General features: G+C 38.2%; 1 protein-coding gene across 1 annotated transcript; it reads left to right on the top strand.

Annotated features, from left to right (window-relative positions):
* Positions 1 to 325: 325 nt before the first annotated feature.
* On the top strand, positions 326 to 12,759 carry LOC106915608 (keratin, type I cytoskeletal 18). The gene is made up of 10 exons (XM_014983310.2): positions 326 to 414; positions 1,992 to 2,261; positions 2,365 to 2,490; positions 2,935 to 3,017; positions 4,459 to 4,615; positions 6,047 to 6,211; positions 6,308 to 6,433; positions 8,577 to 8,794; positions 10,283 to 10,311; positions 12,160 to 12,759. The coding sequence occupies exons 2-10, from the start codon at positions 2,001 to 2,003 to the stop codon at positions 12,273 to 12,275; spliced, it is 1,281 nt and encodes a 426-aa protein (XP_014838796.1). The 5' UTR covers positions 326 to 414; positions 1,992 to 2,000; the 3' UTR covers positions 12,276 to 12,759.
* Positions 12,760 to 14,360: the final 1,601 nt, after the last annotated feature.

Genomic DNA, 14,360 nt, shown 5'->3' with positions numbered 1-14,360 from the left:
ATATCAAACAGAACCTTAGTACAAATTAGCACAAAGCCCCAAACAGTCAACATTAGTGCTCACCTGCTAACAACTACTGTGATGCTGATCCTTTTGTTAATTTTCCTAGTTCATTTTGCATCATCCTTTTGAGGAGATAATCTGTGCATATTAAGAGGTAGTAAAATTCTTGACACTATTTCCACATCCTCCATTGTGCAGCGCTGTAGTGCAACTGTAATTTTAGACATTTTTCTATTCAAAAAGCATAGAGCCATGATTCAGGTGGAGTATAAGCAACACACCTCCTGAAAGAATAGCTCCTCCCACTTCCTGCACACCTGCATATAGGCACACCTGTGGTGGGATGCAGCTACACAGAGCCTCCTGCATCCTTCTGGATCACATCTTCACTCCATCTGAAGTAAAAACCTGGTAAGAAAACCTTCTGCTGTTGTTGTGGTAGCTTATCAAGTCATATTATAGAAAACAATTATATAAAAGTATGTTTTTAATGTTGGTAGTGAATAAAGAAATGGTTTAAAAGCACATTTTATGTAGAATTCAAAGGAAAATATCGTAAAAAACCTTCTTTGTGCAGATTAATTATGATTTTTTCCCCCTGTTCAGTTCCATTCAGAGCTATCATCCCAGCTACTTGTCAGCTGCTAGGGAGCTGATACGAAAAACTGAAATGACAGTTCATTTCCTGCAGAACAAAGTGTCTCCTTGTGCAGGTGGAATTCCCTCTGAATATTTTCTAGATCATTTTCCCCGAGTTCAATCTTTTATCTGAACAAGGGCTGCCTGTCTCCCGCTGTGGGTCCTTTGTGGTGTTGTGGGAACGGTGTTGCGAGGATCAAGTGACAGAGACACACACAGAGAGGTTCACTTGACCAGTAATCAGCCACCGAAGCCCTGCACAACACACACACACACACACATACACACACACACACACGCACACACACACACACACACACACACACCTACACACACACACACACACGCACACACACACACACACACACACACACGCACACACACCCCCACACACACACACGTACACGGGGACGAAGATATGCTGCCTTGCACACTGTTTCACATCCAAACAATTGTTAGTCATGCTTGGTGTACAGGAAGTAATGTGAACACCTGTTTAAGAGAAGATAAAACCTGAGGATTAAGCATTAAAAAACAAAACATTAACCCCAGTTAGATTCTCTCTTCTTTTAAATTCAGCACAAATCTTATTATCGCAGTGAAAGGCTGCAAAAGTGTCCTCAGCTTGTGCCGAGAGGCTCTCCTTTGACTCAGAGCCGAGCTGTGCTCATTTACATTTTGATTTCATGATGGCTGGAGTCGAAGCTGAATTTGCACACAGCTGACAACAGCACGCTGAAGTGGCTCTGACCATGAAGTCGTACGTCTCTCCGATGCAGATGGTTAGTCTGAATGGCCACTGGCCGCCTGTAAATCCACTTACTGAAAAGCTTCTTTCATCATCTCCAGTGGGCGATCAGTTGAATTGACTATTAGGCTCTACTTGTGTTTCCATTTAAAAAAAAAAAAAAAAAAGGCCGGCCAGTGCAGCCCATTTGCTTAAGGGCTTTTTCTGAAACTGGATATAGCATAAGGGTAGCTTTAAACAACTTAAATGTCTTAAAAAGGTCCTTCAGACTGACATTTAAACTTGTCTGTTTTCGTAAAGATTATACTTTTTAAATGTGAACCTGTTAAAGCCATCTGAGACGGAAACAAATCCTCAACCTGATTCCTTTTAGATTTTCTTTTTTTTTACCAATGCAGTCTTAATCCATTTAAAAAGGCAAAACATCCTCTTAATGTAACAGAATCAGAAGCATCTAGCCGTCTGATAGCCACTTTTTCTTACAGTGCTTACCGTGCACTGCACAGGGTTCGCCTGCCTACCACTTAGTGAACATCCAAATACATAGAAAACATGTTATCAGTGCAACTAGAGCTTGACCTCATTTCCTCTGCTCTCACAGCTGACCATCATGGCCTCTAGCATCTCTGTGAGAAGCTTCTCCATGAACCGCCCCTCGTTCTCCAGTCGCTCTCTGATGGACACTGGCCGCGCACGGTCCAGGGCGTCCGTCTCTTTCGCTGCAGCCAGCCCGCTGACCCGTTCAGCCTCCATCAGCCAGGATCTCAACGGACCAATGAGCCTCCAGCTGAACGGACTGCACGGCAACAGCACCAACGAGAAGGAGGCCATGCAGAGCCTCAACAGCCGCCTGGCCAACTACCTGGATAAGGTATGAGGTGTAATAAGAGAGCCGCATTGTCAGGTCACAGGAAATGGGAAAGGATCCAGCTCGGCACAACCCGAAACACTTCCTTTCTCTTTGTTTCTTTAAGGTGCGCTCACTGGAGCGCTCCAACGCCGACCTGGAGATGAAGATCAAACAGCTGATGATCGAGCGCATCCCCAAAGGTCATGACCTTGATTCAATGATGGCCCAGGCGCATGCAGTTGAGCAAGAGGTGGGCATGAAGGGATCTGCAGCCGCCTTTAACCAACATGTGTCATTCTACACGGGTCAAAATGATTCATTTTATTGCATAGTTTTATAGAAACAAAACATTCATGATAGCAGCTGTGATGTGCTTGAAACCAAAAGGAATAAGCAGTAGACACTACTGGTAAACATGTGGAAACACCCTTAAATAAATAAAACCCTTAAAAAATATGTTTGTTTTTAAGTAGTCTGTGCACTGTCACATATTTTTTAAATTTCATCATTTAACAGCTTTATTTTACTGTAAGCTGTGCAACTGAATCAGACTGCTGAGTGTTACTAAGCTAGCCTGCTGTGCATGCGTCTTTACAAGGTCGTAAAACATGAACAGAAACCAGACGAATGAAGGGATTTAGCCTTCACTCTGAGATTGGATGAGCTGTGTTTAACCTCTGTTAATATTAATCAGGTGCGGAAGAAGACCCTGGAAAATGCTCGTCTCATGTTAGAGATTGATAACGCTAAGCTGGCCGCCGATGACTTCAGAATCAAGTGAGTGGTTAGAGATTACATCACGATAAGCAAATTGTTTGCCTTTCATGTGATAAAGATTGTCAAATAGAACCCAGGTCTTATTCTATCAGAGCCTTTTTCTTAGATTTCCAATCCTCAACGGAGAATTGGTCTGGAAAATATCAGCATCACATCTTGATAACCTAATAAAAGGCGGAAGATAAATGCTGTGATCAGCTTAAAACAGACCCAGTTTGTGCTTAGTGCTTAGTGAAAAAGTATCATCAAGCATTTACAATAACTGGCAATGAACAAGTGGAAAATATGTCCCTCACATGGCTGTTTGTTTTCCACACTTGAATTGCTTGTTTATGGTCAAAACATCTCGATCGGTATAAAGACTGACTTCTCGCTCCGAAGTCGTTGGTTAGGTTTCTGATCTCATAGTAACACCATGTGTGACTGAAGATGTTTACCTTGACTGAGACGAGTGAGGTCTGCTATACTGAAGCTGTTCCTCTTCTGTATTTGTTTGTGGCTTCCTGGATGAGCAGGATTCATTTTGGATTCATTTTAACTGGACAACTACTCTCACACAGACTCACAATTGTCCCATGTAATCTTTGAATTTCTTTAGTTTAGGACATGATGTGTTGATTTTGAGATCAATCATGGTAATATTTACGTGCTTTCTTGATGCTACCGGTCTGTCAATGATCAGCCCTGAATGCGACTAATGACACTGACCAAAAAATGTGGTTAACAGTTCATTTGTGATTAAAAAATGGGTTGAATTGTGTTTCTACTTAGGTTATCATTAATATTAAATTTTGTTGGAGGATTTCAAATATCAAAGAAAGTAAAAAGCAGAAATGGGGGAAATATATTTTTTTTATAGTGTACATCTCGGTACCTGCAGAAAACTGACACCAAGGTAGATATTTGCAATGATTACTTAGGTCAGGGCATGTCTAAAGAAAGTAGGAGACTCACAATCCTTCAACACACAATTTGTTGCAGATATGTTGTAATAATATGTAATTATGTCACCTTGAGCGACCTGATGTTCTCTGACAACAGAGAGAAAATATGTGAGGAACCTGTAGTGTTATTAGCAAAGCGCTTCTATGAAAAATACAATTTCATGCACTTTGTTTTTTTTCCATTTGAAGATCTTGACCTCACTGTGTAAAGAGCTTTCTGGTAATTCAGGTTTCTGTTGCAACAATAACACACAACATAACCAAGGAAACTACATGCAAGAGCTCTAGCTGCAAGTTATAGATATTAGTTTTGTCAGTTCTGTAATATTAATTTCCAGAATATTAGACACAATCTCTGGTTGTCAGGAGAATCATTTATCCGACTTTGTGCAGCTTTTGCAATATCCTTCTGTTTCAAACAGTAGCGGTTTCTTTTTTGATTATTCAAAATTGATGTTCTGCTGACCATTTTTGTCCACTTTCCCAAATTCTGGAAGATGGGAAACCGAATTGGTGATGTGTCAGTCTGTGGAGAGAGACTGCGTTGCCCTGAAGAAGGCTAAGACCGACCACGAGCAGATCATTGCTTCTCTGAGAGGAGACTTGGACAGCCTCAAAGAGGAGCTTTATTTCCTCAAGAAAAACCACGAGGAGGTAAATAAGACGTCTTCGCCTGTTCTCCAGATTCACGTGAACTGCAGTTATTTCAGCCACCTGTTTGGCAGCATTTACCCCACATTTGTGCCATCCTGTTTTTCCCTTGCTATCTCTTTTATTGTGGCACCTGAACCCACAGGCAGCACATTGTTTGATACAAGCCTGACCCAATTTAGTGGTCTAAGTAGTTTCTGTGGAGCCCAAACTGAGGTGGAACTCTGGTTACTGTGGACAAAAGGCAAGCAGATCTGATTGCTCCAAAAACGCACTTTGGATGAAATCAGCTGATGCAAAGTGGCCTCAAAAGAAGATAAGCTTACCCTGCTCCCACTAAACGATACACTGATCTACAACCCAGACCCTGTTTGTAATCTCTACTTCATTTTACTTTGTTTTTAAAGAGTGTGAAGAACTTTCAATTGAACGTTCTCCACTTCCTTTTCCCTCAAGTTTAAATATAATATAATATGCAGTAGGATATGGGTAACATACGCGACAAAGCAAGTCTAAATTTTTCACTCCATGCTTGACACAGAAAGGTGTTTGTGCCACTTTTCGGTTTCTCTAACAATGGATTTGTGCGTTTTGGCCAGAACATATTTCCTTTAGTGCCATTTTACCTTAGGAGAATGTTTCAGAACTATTTAAATAAGTTTCCACTTTGCAAAGCTGAGATTAAACGCCAGGTTATTTTTTTTTTAGAGAGGATTGACTTTTGTCCTGGCAAACCTTCAACACTTACTAGAATTCATTTTAACTGTACAGTCGTCAGCTTCAAATTAGCTTCTTAATTTTGCTAAAACCAGATGGGTGTACTTGGATTACAGTCATTGTTTCTACATTTTGACCATTTTTAAATTAATAATGACAAATTATTGCATTTCATGCCGTGTGCAGTTGTTTACCAGTTTAAGGGACAATTTCATCAGCTGTAAAACCTTTTAGCCCACAATATCTTAAAAATATTTATACCCCTTCAATGCACACATGCACCATTCTATTCTGATTTTTTTTTTTCAAACAGGTATCATCAAACTTGCACTTTACAATTATCCTCCATTTATTGTTGTTCTGTCACATAAAATCCTGAGAGAACATCTTTTATGATTGTAACGTCACATAATGTGAAGAGTTGAATACGTTTTTGAGGCATGGTACGCCTACATGTATGTGATGGAGTGGATTCACTGAGCAGGAATAAAAGAGGATCAGAAGAAAAGCCGGTGGTAAGATGAGCTCGGTCCCATCAAGTATTAATGAGGGACATCTAAATAATGAAAATCTACTCTGCAGCTTGGAGTTTTTGTTTCACAGGAACTGCTCTCAGTTTTACTAAACATGTTTGCACAGATGTTAAACATGTTTGAAACACATGCTCACAGTGTGACAGTGCAAACACAAAGTGTGCTAATATTTATGCCCCTGAAGGAACTGGAGCAGGTGAGGTCTCGCATCGCCAGGGACGAAGTGAACGTCGAGGTGGACTCTGCCCGCGGACCGGAGCTTGGTACCATTCTGTCCGAGCTGCGCTCCCAGTATGAGGGTATCGTTAAAAAAAACAAGGAGCAAGCAGAGCAGTGGTACCGCAAGAAGGTGTGGGAAAATTCAAAGCACTCTTCAGTTTATATCCACAATATATAGATTTAAAAAGGGCAAAAGTCACACAATCAAAACACGTCACTTGTGCAGCTGGAGACGGTGCAGAATGAGGTGAAGGAGAGCAACGAGGCCTTGAGAGGAGCCCAGGGAGAGCTGACTGAGAGACAGCGCTTCCTGCAGACACTGGAGGTGGAGCTGGACAGTCTGCACAAACAGGTGAGCTGCTGCTGCTGCTGCTGCTGCTGGAATGAAGAGGTCAGACAGAATCCAACATGACGTGGAGTGTTTAGTTAGCAGCCTGCATCTCCTCAGAAGTCTTGAGGAGATGCAGATAAAAGAGAGAAAAAAAAGGAGCAAGTAAGTTGAAAATGATAATCGGAGTCAAATCTCCTCTTCTGGAGCTGTACAAACATCAACTTATGTAAATAAAGCAGTGCAAACACCGCAGCCTGGACTCTAAGACGACGGTTATATGTATTAACCTTGAACAAAACCACACTGGGTTATTTAACAGCGTGAAAGAGAGGCTGGTTTCATGAGCGAGAGCAATTACAAAGAAAATCTTTAAAGGAATTAACCTTCAGTCTCAACCAGACAAGTTTTTTCTTTGTTGCGTCTTTCGTACCTTTCCAAGCTGTAGCGCTCGACAGTCGGGGAACTGTACTTTTTTTTTTTTTCCCCCTTGCAATCCCATGTTGACAGTGAACATGTTCTCCCACGTTGATAAGACACGCAACAGCATGTGGGATTCAGTTGTTGAATGGTACGGGGTTACGTACAACGCTGAGACGGCTAATTGTTTTTGAGGTGGGCCTGTTTGCTTTGGGTATCAAAGTGTTATCAGTTCACAGGAATCTGCTGATTGTTGTCAGAGAAGCTATTTTAGGTGTAGGAGACATTCTTGTGGCTAAATTACCACAGCAAAACACCTTCTGATGCAACTGGAGCCGACGAGAGATCCTTAGCTTTCATCAGGCACTCTAAAGTATCCAACTGCAAAACACTGTACCATGGTAATGATACTAAAGCTTTTTATGTATGTGGTATTTTAAATACACTCCATTACCACAACATTATGTTTCAGTTAATTAATACTTTTGATATTTGGTGAAGTTAAACTGCATTAAATTTTAGATAGGGCAGTTCTTTGAATGAATTATCTTTATTAAACTAAAAAAAAACACATTGAGATCTCTGAATATTCCTCAGTATATAAAAACTATTTAATATCAGCATCAGTAAAAATGTAAAACTTAATAATGAGATCCACAAATCGCTAAAATTGCGAGTCAAATTTGTAATCAGCCAGTATAATCCAGTAAAAAAAAACACTCCAACCCCACGCTTTTGACACACTGTAGCATACATAATTTGATCCCCAGCTAAGCCAGAATGCTTGAAAAACATTTAGCCGCATGAAAACGATCTATCTAAGCATGCTGAGATGATCAAAGTTGACTCACCTCAGCATGTCTGAAAGAGAAAGTGATGGCTTGGCCTACTTTCTGATCATTTCAGACGACATTCGCCTGACTACTTGTACTTGGTATCACTCATAGCATTAAAATTTAATTATCAGGCAGTTAGCTGATTTGTAAATTTGAAAATGAGTCAATGAGGATGACATTATAAAAAAAAAACAAAAAAAAACATAACCTTTTTCTGACGCAGCAGGGTTCTGTTTATTCCACACCTTGATTCCGAGACACATGCACTATTTGCATTGAAAGTGCATCGGTAGTGAGACAGATTCCTGAAACTTAATTTCCTCTTGTTTAGATACATTTAATAGTATAGATGCTAACCCTCAGCAGATAAACTGACACTAAAAGAAACAAAAGAAAAACAAACCTAAACAATGTAGCTCTCAAACACTTTGGAAACAGATGCTAATGCAAAGACTAACACCACTTAAGTCATTCATAGAATTAAACTGAGAACATAGTCTTAAACTTAGCACAAACTGTACAGAAACAGATGAAACTCAATGTGAACCAACAGATTGTTTAACACAACAGAATTAGAGAATCAGCAATCAACCAAAATCCTCCTGGATTCGATGTGCAAACTTGCTGGGTCAATGGTTTCTTGGGTCCATTCTTAGAAGATTTCCCTTCCTGGGTGGACTCATGAGACCATTTAGAAGTGGACTTTGGGAAAATGTGGAAAATATGACTGTAGTTTTACCTACATGTGTTCCCTTTGTGCGTCAGAGGAACCCTTCTAAGCTCGAAGAATAACAACATCATATAAATGATTTCTGCATTTTTACATTCTATTTGAAGAGCTTGCTAAATCTACAATCTGTTTAAACTGACACCCAGGGTGCAATCTGTTATTTTCGCTTTTCTCCCCCCAGATAGCAGCTCTGGAGGGTAACCTGGCTGAGACGGGTCAGAAGTATTCCTCTGAGATGGAGCGGCTGCAGGTCACCCTGAGCCAGATGGAGGACGACCTGTCCCAGCTCAGGCTGGACATGCAGCGCACCAAGACCGACTACGAGCAGCTTCTCCGCATCAAGCAGAACCTGGAAATGGAGATTGCCACTTATAGGCGCCTGCTGGAGGGAGAGGAAACGTGAGTAATGATACTAGCAAAGCTATTCAGCCTTCGAGAAAAGTTATATTATTGCTTAGATTGTTTTTTTTTTTTCTTTTGCTAATTAATCAAGTCACAAACTCAGGCAGGAAAAGATGTTAATTTTGTTGTCTCCTTTTCTGGCTCAGCTGTGACCCACCTTGCAGTTGAGTTGCATGGTTGCACACATTGTTTTCTCATGGATTACGTCTTAGGCTGGGTATTTCTTGTTTTGCTTTGTCTGGTGCCGGTGCTGAAATAATACCTTAAAGTTGTATAGGTTCCTTAATGATGCGTGGACCAGTAAATCATTTTACGATGTACAGACTCCATGTTTAAGCTGCAGGGATTCCTTTGGAGACATATTCCCATGTTTGCCATTTTATGTAAAGGCACGACACCGCTCCTTACTAACTGTCTGTGCATTCAGCCTTAGAGCAAACACTCATTCATGCAAGAACCCACCCCACCTGCACATTTGAAAACAGTGTGGCTTTAAATAGAGTTTACATTAATAACATGGGAAGGTCAGCCGTCATCATGACAGATCAAGAAAACAGAATTCTTTGGTGTAATTTAAATGTAAAGTAGCGATGATTCACAGTACATCTATACTTCTTCATTTATTATCACGTCCTTCAGATAAAAATATTGTTATCAAAATTGACCTGTTGCTCAAATGGCACCAATCTATGTTATTTCAAATAACATATTCTGCCTTTGAGTCAAATTGCTCCTTATCTATTTGTAACCCTGTTTTGTATTCCACATGTATTGCCATTGTTGTTCATGGGGATGAACTGTGTCTTCCAAGAGTTCATGCCCATTACTTTTTTAAATCTCATAGTTAAATATTTTTGATAAATTATGGAGATAAATAACATTTTAAAAGCTAAAATCACAATTAGTTACAAGTAAATTTGATATTATTTTCTAATTAGTCCTAATGTCATTCTGATCCCTGTTTGAAATATGGCTTAACAGATTATAATGCATCTCACCAAAATAGCACTGAGCAGCCTCTTTTTTTGTGGTCATTATTCATTGAAGTCAACAAGCATTTTTATTTAGAAAATAATTTCCAAATTATTGATTGTCAAATTGAGACTGATTTTACACATGGTTGCCATTTTACAATGTACTAAATGAGACGGCACCTTTTCATTTCTAAAAACTCAGGCATGAAATAAGGAAAACTGAAAAACTGCAGTTTGCTGAGTGGGTGGAATGAAAATATTTCGAAAAGAGTTAGTCCTTAAAACCTAAAGAATTATTTTTAAAGTATGAATTTTAGCATGTAAATTTGCTTTCTTCAGTGTAAATCAGTGCTTGTTGATGTTAGATGCATGGAAGCTTTATCTTTAAGATTTAAATAGTTGAACGTTTTTCTCTTCAAATGGAAATAACCAAAAATAACTATAAATACCCACAAATGTCTTCTTTACGTTATTTTGTATGATCCTAACTAGTTTTATTTCTCCCCCTCAGAGTCAAAGAAGTTATTGTTCAACCAAAAAGTGAGTCCTTGGTTTCTTCCTTTTTTTTTTTTTTTGCATGTTTGCTAGATTTATTTTCTTGCAGACCAAATCAGATCAATTTGAAGAGAATGAGGTAAGAAATTCGAGATCAGATCAGCATGGACACAAATTACTGGCAAATGTTACCAAAAAGAAAAAGAGTTTGACATAAAGAGTCCAAAAGCTTAGCTAAAGAGAGGATCTTGGCTAAAGTGTATATATTTACAGTGATTTTATGTTTGATATGTTGCAAATTTAAACTAGTAAAGGCAGTAGAGTAATCATTGGCTTGTGGACTTAAGACAACGAGTTTCTGGTGATAGCTCATAAAACTGATTCAGCAAATTTATCACAAGTGGAGAATGGAGAGAAGTAAAAAGGAAACTCCCTTGGGAAGATTCAGTAACAAAGACATCCACATGGATGGATGGATAGATAGATATTGTACCTGGGGCAGAACAGATAACACACCCAAGAGGCCCAGGAACAATTACAGTTCTATGAAACTGCGAACAAGTAAACACTGAGAACAGCTCAGCTCCTGAAGCAACAAGTGTGGGTGGGACAGGATTTATCCCGTTGTTGTAACCCTGTTTTAATTTGACTTACTCATGCTGATGGGTTAGCAAATAGGAGGCTGCTTCAAAAATCATTTGACTGAGAAGCAAAACAAAAACACAGGGCAAACACAGAGGTGTCTTTGGGGGTTAGCTGAATAGTCAAAATGCTACTGAAATACAGAGGATTAGAAGGGATTACGAATACTTAAGAGAGGTAATATTAAGTAGTCAAAATGTTTGATTTATTGTTCGGCATACTGTTCTCCTTGCGTCATATTGCTTTTTTTTTATCGTCAATATTCTCATTTAGGTTGTATCAATAAATATATGCAACACATATGTGTCTAATGAAACAGTTGACATTAAACTCTCTTCATAAGTGGAATGACAAGGGAAATACATTGTAAAAGCATTCAATACGCTTTAGAAAAGCCTTTTGGAAAAGCCTGATACATCTCCTGTATCAGGAAATTTGCCCCATGTGTCACTCAGGTGGGATTTGGATCCAGTCCTCCAAACAAACTGTCTCCAAATCTAGAAGGTTATGGAAAGCTGTGATCTTCAGTTCTTACCATAGATTTTCAATGCAAGTTGGGTGATTGACCCTCATTTCGCCTATCGCAGTACATTTCTCCACCTTGAACTATATGCTATTTGCTATAGACAGCTATTGTGATTATTCATATCAGAAAATCTGGTATGAAAAACTGATTGTGGCTACAAATCCTGAATACACGTCCAATTCTCGATTATGTCTGTGATCACTGCAACTTTTAGAAGTTTGATAACGCGTATGCCATCGGTATGTTTCGCCGTAAGGTTTGCAAAGAGTTTGAAGGAACTATTTACTTTTGCTTATCTTATCATGTAAGGGGAATTTTTTAATAAGCCATAAATCAAAACTTAACCAGCTGATAAGCTCTGCACTTTGACAACAGGTAATCATAGATATCAGCTTGTTAAATGGCTTCTTTTGACTTTTTACGTGTTTTTTCTTTATGTTTTACATTTTGTTCTGTGAATTATTACTTTTCCCAACATCCGTTGTAAGTTTCATATCAAAAGTCCCACTAGAAATATATCTCAGAAGCTGACATAAGCTCACACCATCATTCCCTCCATCTCATTCATTTCAGCTTGGAAATTCTGTTCCTCTCTGCCAGGAATGTTTTTCTTTTTGTTTAGTTGTCATTTAAATCTTTTTAGTGAATTTCTTTTAAAAAAAACAAAACAACAACAAAAACAAAGCAAAATTCACTGGATCGAATATAATCTCCTTTCTGTGCAGAGGAGCCAGATGTTCGCACCAGAAAGATTGTGAAGGTGGTGACTCAAACGATGATCAATGGCAAAGTGGTGGATGAGTCCAGCGAGGTGGAGCAGATTGAAGAAACAAAGAAATAGGAAAAAGGAAAAAGAGAGTTTATTGAAAGGTTAAGGTATTGCTTGCAAAAAAACACAGAGGAACGACAGAAAACAATATCACCATGTTAGCCTACATTTAATAGTGCACCGATGTTCAGTTTTACAAGAAAAAAGTATTTTGAATGAGACATTTTTGGAGTATTGCCTTATATATGTTCTTTTGTTTTAGAGCAATGCTTCCATACATTGGCTAATCTGAGATTCTTTGATTTTTGTTATCTTAATAACAATAGATAACTGCATCTAAACATGTATTTTCATTTTTAGTCAAATCTTTGAGTGAGAGTTGATTAACAAAAATGTTATGTTATACTTGGAAAAATCTGTGGAATTAGATATTTATTTCCTTGTGTTGTAAAGCTGACTTTAGAAAATGTGATGCATGGATTTACCTTTACATTTACATATCTTTGGTGGTTTTTGACTGTACTTGAAATAAAGAAGTACCTGTGTACCAGTGCAAGTCTATCTCTGATTAATGTGATAATTTGCAAAGGATACAATTAAGCCTTGCATCATTGTCATCTAATCTAATATAAAAGAATAGTAATATATAAGTAAATGTCTGACTTTGATTTAAAAAAAAACATAGTTAAAAAGAAATTTAAAAATATATATCTAGCATTGCTGAAGAAATTATGTTAGTAATTCTAACTGACCCTAAACATGAATTATTTAGTCTGATTTAATGTCAGACAGTGAAGTAAAGCTTGTGTTTCGTTTTGGCAAACTTCCGGTTGGAACTGTATGTATAAATAATATCAACTCTAAAAGTTTTTTTTTTTTTCAATCAAATCATCTTTCTGATTACTAATTAGTTGGACTGCTCTACAATTAATTATGTGTTCATTTCAGAATAAATAGCCCACACCATAAAATATAGAAAACTTTTACCAGACACATCAATTCAAGTGACGTCAATGTCTTTTTAGTCTCTTTTCTCCTTTTGCCATAAACAGAAATAGAGACTCAATGAAAGCAGAGATGAGACAGTGATCTTTGGATAAGGCGATGTTTTGAAAACAAGCAGACTCAAAGCGCAGACTTTGTGTTCAGAAGACATTTGAAAAGATATTGTAAAAATCAAAATACTTAAGTGAAAGGTTAGAAAACTACAACTGATCTCTTTATGGCTTACTGACCTCTTGGTGAATGAATATCATCCCTCCATTACTTTTTTCATCAGGTTTCCTTTCTTTTCTCTTTTTGTTTGCACAGACTAAATGTTGATCATCACTTGAATGTCTTAAAAAAAGCAAAAGTAGTTTGACGACATCCAGTGGTCTATCTGAGAATCCTCCTGTTTGCTTTGCTTCAATTATTGACACAGCAGCTGTTTGAACACAACGCAGCGACCAAAGTACTAAGGCATCCTATTGTTTTTAATTAACCTTAAAAAAGATACTGAAAATACTCATTGCGTTGTTTAGGATAGTAAAATATTTTTATTATTAAGCACAACCTTATTGTTACAGAGACGATTGTTTCACTTGTACTGAGAGAAATAGGGATAAAGTGCTGTTGGATATAACTGCGCTGCCCTCTGGTGGACTGAACTTAGTGTGACAAATCTCTTTTTAGAAACATTAATTAATATAGACTTTATTTTACCAATCCTATGTAGCCATACAGATTTTATAATGAAATTAATAAAAATAAAAATACTTGTATATGCTTGATCTTTAACCCTGAAGAGCCCTCCATGACCCAAATGCTGAGTTTGTACAGTTTGACCAAATACTCCTAAACCTCTGAACACCATTAAGCCCATTACTGCCCGAGGCATGTTGTGTTGGGTTTGGCTTCATTTCCTAGGACTAATAAGGGATTAAACACTTGAATGACCAAAGTGCAGCTTCTTATCGTGCTTTCAAACTTTAATTGCTGCTGTTGTTTGTGTTTGTGGTCCTGTGTGATTGCGATGAAGCACTTAAAACAAAACTGTGAACATGAATTTTATATTTTAAAATTTAGCACATTTCTTAGCATGCCTAATTTGGGTAATTTTTTTTTAAATAGCATAAATCTGACACCAAAAGGCCCACAGATTGATTTTACAAACAT

Source organism: Poecilia mexicana, unplaced genomic scaffold (genome assembly GCF_051168715.1).
Source record: "Poecilia mexicana isolate PSO_F unplaced genomic scaffold, ASM5116871v1 scaffold_12, whole genome shotgun sequence".
In the NCBI taxonomy this organism is placed as follows: domain Eukaryota; kingdom Metazoa; phylum Chordata; class Actinopteri; order Cyprinodontiformes; family Poeciliidae; genus Poecilia; species Poecilia mexicana.
Note: the sequence above shows the minus strand (reverse complement) of the source record. Positions and strands in the feature narration are given on the sequence as shown.

Excerpts from the sequence above, each read along its gene's own strand:
- LOC106915608 (XM_014983310.2), top strand. The coding sequence starts at position 2,001 with ATGGCCTCTAGCATCTCTGTGAGAAGCTTCTCCATGAACCGCCCCTCG. Across the intron at positions 2,491-2,934 it reads CGCATGCAGTTGAGCAAGAG|GTGCGGAAGAAGACCCTGGA; the intron begins GTGGGCATGAAG and ends AATATTAATCAG. Across the intron at positions 6,212-6,307 it reads AGCAGTGGTACCGCAAGAAG|CTGGAGACGGTGCAGAATGA; the intron begins GTGTGGGAAAAT and ends TCACTTGTGCAG.